Source organism: Chiloscyllium plagiosum, chromosome 16, assembly GCF_004010195.1.
Source record: "Chiloscyllium plagiosum isolate BGI_BamShark_2017 chromosome 16, ASM401019v2, whole genome shotgun sequence".
NCBI lineage: Eukaryota > Metazoa > Chordata > Chondrichthyes > Orectolobiformes > Hemiscylliidae > Chiloscyllium > Chiloscyllium plagiosum.
This window is the reverse complement of record NC_057725.1, coordinates 53,126,230-53,132,229: the sequence shown is the minus strand read 5'-3', so window position 1 is coordinate 53,132,229 and position 6,000 is coordinate 53,126,230. Positions and strand designations below refer to the sequence as shown.

At 39.7% G+C, this 6,000-nt stretch overlaps 1 protein-coding gene across 3 annotated transcripts in view; it reads right to left on the bottom strand.

Annotated features, from left to right (window-relative positions):
- Window positions 1-368: 368 nt before the first annotated feature.
- The window catches only part of ptpn5 (protein tyrosine phosphatase non-receptor type 5), a 120,570-nt gene continuing 114,938 nt past the window's right edge, over window positions 369-6,000 (bottom strand). For all 3 annotated transcript variants that reach the window (XM_043706133.1, XM_043706134.1, XM_043706135.1), the window contains exon 13: window positions 369-3,877. In XM_043706133.1, coding sequence (XP_043562068.1) covers window positions 3,784-3,877 — 94 coding nt within the window. In that variant the 3' untranslated portion in view covers window positions 369-3,783. The remainder of the gene's footprint in view (window positions 3,878-6,000) is intronic.

The following is a 6,000-nucleotide window of genomic DNA, read 5'->3' as shown; positions in this document are numbered from 1 at the left end:
CCTTCGTCAGGAAAGGCCTAGCCTAGAGAATTGGAAGAAACCTCTCCATAGTTTGCTAATACAAAGGAAGATGTTTCTAGCTGTTGAAGATACGTCTCAGCCCCAGATCTTTACTTACAGACGTTCCTCAGGATGATTTTCTAGACCTAACCATCCTTAGCTGCTTCATCAACGATCTTCTTTCCAACATAAGGTCAGAAGTGGAGACATTTGCTGATGATTGCACAATATTCAGCATCATGCACAACTCCTCAGAGACTGAAGCATTTTCATATGGAGCAAGACCTGGACAATATCCAGGCTGACAAGTGGCTAGGATCATTCATGCCACACAAGTGCCAGGCAATGTCTAGCTCCAACAAAAGAGAATCTAACCAATGCACCTTATCATTACTGTCACTGAATTCTTCCCTGTCAACATTCTGGGGATTACCATTGTCCAAACACTGAACTGGATCTGCCATACACAAACTGTCACTACAAGAGCAGGTAAAAGGCTAGAATTCTGCAGTGAGTAACTCACCTCCTGATTCTCCATTGCCTTGACCACCATACACAAGGTACAAGCCAGACGTGTGATGGAATACTCTCCAATTGCTTGGATGGATGCAGCTGTATCAATTCTCAAAAATACAAAAATGTCACCATACAGGACAAAACAGCTCGTTCCACATTCTCTTCTTTCACCACCACCAGCACAGTGTACCATCAACAACAGCTCAACATGGCTCCTTAGACAGCATCTTTGAAACCTGTGACCTCTACCACCAGAAAGACAAAGGCGGTAGATGCATGAACATCAGTCATCTGCAGGTTCCCTTCCATGCTGCACATCATCCTGCCTTGCAACTGGAATGCTATTTCTTCACTGTTGTTGCGTCAAAAACCTGAACTCCCTCCCTAACAGTACTAAGGGTGCATCTACACACCAAGGATGCCAGCTCACCAGCATCTTCTCAAGGCTAGTTTAACATGGGCTTTGGCAGCTATGCCCATATCCCAAGAATGAATAAGAAAAAGGGAATCTTTTCATTGAAAACTGCCTAATATTAGCTAAGATGGCAATTCTTCACATCAGCTTCATCTCTAGGAGATAATTATCTGAAGAGATTGCTGCATATTTAGCATGAAGGTTACTTATCTATTCCTTTTATCGTAAGTTTTCTTGCTAAAGTTCAAGATGGTGGCCATGAATGTTGATAATTGAATTACTGTTGAACTCACACCAAGAATCAACATCAACTATTCCCAGCTCAGATACAGCATGGGTAAAATCAGCTTAAAATTTCTTGTATTGAAAACTAAAAACGCTGGAAATCATAGCAGGTCAAGCAGCATCTGTGGAGTGAGTCTGATCTGCACAAGTTGACTCTTCATCAGCCTAATTATCATCCAATGATTCATCACCAGAGTCTTCATCAGCTTAAAGCTTCTTGTATATTATCCAAAAATACATCCTACTCTCAACTTGATACGAATGCCATATACTGCACCAATATCGTTTTTCCATTTCCCATATCAACCCTCCTATGGGTTTCACTTAATGACATTTCCAATTTTTGTTAATGAAGGACAGTTGTGCTTAAGCATTTTGACTTGTTTTCCTGTAGGAGCCTCCTGCAGTGAGTAACTCACCTCCTGATTCTCCAGTGCCTTGACCACCAAACTCAAGGTCCAAGCTTTCAATCTTTTGTTCTGGCCCGAATTTGAACCATAATCATACAAATGAAATAACAATGGGCCATACCTTTGAAACCTTATTGTAACAAATGCTAAGTTATATTTCAGAATTACTACCGATAATAACTCTGACACTGCTCCAGTCATGCAGTACAAGTTTTAATATACACCATCCTGTATTATTGATGGATTGGATCACAAGATAATTTCTCAAAAATTCAGTAAATACATCCCTATTGTTAATTTCAGTGTGACCTTCATATTTTGACACAAAGGACATTGGAAACTAATATATGTTTTGTAAGTTTAAAGTCAACACAAAAGGGGGATTGAACAGAATATCCCTTCCTCAAACTTTATTTTGGCATCTAAATTCTCTAAAATTGTTGAAACATTGCTATTTCAAAGTTGTACTTTCACCCCAAATTTTTAATCAAACAAATAGCTGGAGTTTTGTTGTCATGAGCAGTGGCCATCAAGTTGAGACATGAGTCTTATCACTTATCAAACTGAAATGTTATACTTTCCCTGGTGATAAGCTATGAAGACTTCCCAATAACTGCAGTTACTCTCTGAGGAATATGTCTACGGATCTCTAGTAATGAGTTATTTCTCTTTGTCCACCATAACAGGGCTACAGAGCTCACCCCACATTAAAAGGCAACATACTCATGTATTTGTGATACATTTATTATTTTAGCTGTATTCTACTCAGTTTGAATGTTTTAATCTATCTTTTATCAGAACCCCAAATCATCTGGAATAACTGCAGGCAAGCCAACACCAACAATAAAACAAATCACTACCCTTCAAAATTCCCTTCACCTTCAATGGTTTCAATGGATGGCCATGTCTTCCAACATTGCTTTGGTTATCTGTGATTCTTCCTCCAGACTAACACAACCTCATGTATGTGTCTGGGATTGGGGATGGGATCAAAGCTATAGTTCAAAGCATATCACCCTGCAATAATTTTTAATACGATATCAGTTTGGACTAAAATCATAATATGGGTGCCTATAGAAGATATTTAGTTTACTTTCTACAAACTTCCACATGTTTCAACTTGATAAAATGACAGAAGAGTCATTGCACTCTGGACAGATAGTTCCAAAATAACATGTGAAGAATGTAATAATTTGGATAAAACAACAACAAATAACAAGACTCTGATATGTATAACTCAACCATTCCCTTAGCCAAAAGTGGTGCTTAGCTCAAAGAGAAAACAGTTACCCTGACAACAAAATACACAAGCATTTAGAACTTCAATGTACATAAAAATGCCATTCAATCAATTTTCTGGCATACAATGTGTAATAAAATAGATTGAATTAAAATCGTTTTTATAATTATACTTTCAAAAGTAAAAGTTAATTCCTCTCATTAGAGATTTCAAAATCTGTTTTACCAAAGTAAGTGAAGTCGAAAGAAAAGAATTTAAACTTACATAACACCTCATCCTGATTTTCATAAATAACCCAAACACACACAGCAATTACATACACAACAATTTCCCACAACATGCTGAGTTGAAAATGCAGTTTGTTTTTGGTGGAGTTTGTGGAAGGAAGCTTGGATGAAAGAACTCCCTGATTTTCAGACAGTGTATTGGGAATTCAATATCTAACTGAATGCCTCACATTGCACATAGCATAATCCCCACATGTACTGCTTGGGCTAAATGGCCTATTTCTGTGCTGTATGTCATATGTAAACCGATATATGTGATCCAGTGGAGGGAGAATATCAGTGATCTTGGCAATGTAAAATGTTGCTTTAGAAACTGAAGTGAATTACTTGCAACTCCTGAGAGAGTGACAGACATCTATCTATTCAGGCATGAACACAGATATACACACTTATGATTGTTTAACTTCTCCACAACTGCATGAATTGAAAAGTTGTTCTTTAAAAATGAAATGACTCAGACACTAACATTCATGATGTCCACTTCAGTGACAATGAACCATTCTGTTTGTAAACCACATACCCACACAGTTAGCATCAGCTTGTTTGACAAATGACATGAAAACATATTGGTAGAGAGTCAACACTTTTGTGCCACTTTGGTCCATGGCTGCTTGGTTGCCAGGCTGTCAGTTATTCCTCTGCTTGTTGAGATAGCTGTCTCTCACACAGACTCAGGGCATGGTGCACAAACTGGTACTGCTCACATGTCTGGATCATGCCTCCCCTGAGAAACAACACAACATTCACGTTATGTCAGATTCCTGTCAGCATCCACAATCCATCTAATTTATTTGAAAAAATAAACTCAGATATCCTGGCTGAACGAGGCTGAAAAGGTGGAGTAGAGGCCTTGACCTGACATCATGGTCATCAGGCTTGGAAGAGATTAATGTCACAGTTTTCCTCAATTTAAGAGACTGCTCTCCTTCCTGCCAGCCATTCAGATAGGCAGCAGCCATCTAGTCTCAACTGTGTTACTGGGAATGGGGGCCACCATAGGACTGCACCAAAGTGAGGACTGCAGATGCTGGAGATTAGACTCGAGACTGTGGTGCTGGAAAAGCACAGCAGGTCAGGCAGCATCAGGGGAGCAGGAAAATCAACGTTTTGGGCAAAAGCCCTTCCAAAACATCGATTATCCTGCTCCTCGAATACTGCTTGACCTAATGTGTTTTTCCAGCACCACAGATTCGCCACCGTAGGACTGCACTTGTGAGTTGGAGTGGTTTTGGTGGGGTCGCTTAAGCAGGCCCTGGCAAGTGGAGTAGAGTGTCCATGATCATCAAATCAGGGGTGGAGATGAAGATAGCAGTCATAAGTGATGCCTTCTGATATGTCATCTGATTTTAAGCCCCATGCTCATACTGCTAGCCCACTCCCAGTAGATCAGAATAATGTGGATCCTGTTACAGTATGAGAAAACATTAAAGGATCATAATATGTTCTAGAAGATTGTCATCAGTCAGGGGTAATGTAGAGTAATAGGTATAGGGGAATGGGTCTGGGTGGGATAATCTTCAGAAGTTCAGTGTGGACTTGTTGGGCCAAATGGCCTGTTTTCACACTGTAGGGATTCTAACTATGTAGGCTGCAACTCAGTATAGAGCATTTTGAAGGTATTGTCCAAAGTGCTGGGTAACTCATTTCAGCTGACAGAATGATCCTTTGGGAATTTACAAAGGCATACTCAAACTGGCGCTTCCTAGCATTAGGCCTTCTGTTCACCCTGAGCCTTGTTTGGCCATGAAGGAGGTCATAGCACAATGGGAATGTCACCAAACTTGGAATCCAGACTCGCTCAGGGTAATTTTATGGAGACATTCATTCGGATCACACTACAGCAGCTGATGGAATTTATGTCAATAAATACATTTGGAATATAACACTAATCTCATGGACATGAAACTGTCATTGAAAGTTACAAAAACATCCTTTCGGGAAGGAAAACTGCCATCCTTATTTAGCTTACATATGTGACTCTAGCAATGTGGTAGTGGCAAGTTACTCAGTCTCAAAAGGTCAAAGGGACAGTAATAAATTTTGGCCATGACACAAATGCCCAAGACTCATGATATTCTTTTTACGTCACTTCCTGATCTCCATCTTGAATTCCTTGTTTTATTCATTTTCAGCACAACAAAAAAATACAGAAGGACACAAATTTATAAGGGATCAATTGTGTCTTGCTTCTGTCTGGTGTCAATAGCATTATTATCTGGCATTAATGTCAATGTAGATAAATGCATTTTGAAAGGGGACTCAAAGTAGGTGTTGGTTTCATGTTAAAACAAACGGGAAAATTGGGGCCCTATGGCATTAACAAGATCTTGATTGCATTTTAATTTGGGACTGGTTGGTGCATTTACAAGAAACAGTGACCCACCGACTGTACGATTGGCTTACTTTAGTAAGCCCCGGAAGAGCAGAGGACCAATTGTGAGTGTAGTGGACCAGGAGCGAATAAGTAGTCAGGAAGGAGGGTATAACTAGGAAAAAGATGGTTTAGCAATCAGGACAAAGAGGGGGTGTTAATTGAGCGAGTAGTAAGTGCTGGTTGATAGCAGCTCTTGCTTACAAAGAAAAACAATGTTGCAAAATTCTCTTTAATGGCACCCTGTAGTGATAAAGGCCCCCTGGAGTGGTAGAATGCACACCTTGATTTCTAGGCATCTGTGATCAGGCCAGTTCAATCTAACATGAGTCTCAAACAGTTTATTCGTATTAAGGGATGTTATGCTGCCATCAGGCTTTGTTTGCATATGATTTGGTGCTTAAGACAAATGGTGCATTTCTGGCTCAGTGTCTGCAAGTATATTATCAGAACGTTGGATATTCTTGTGTTATCTT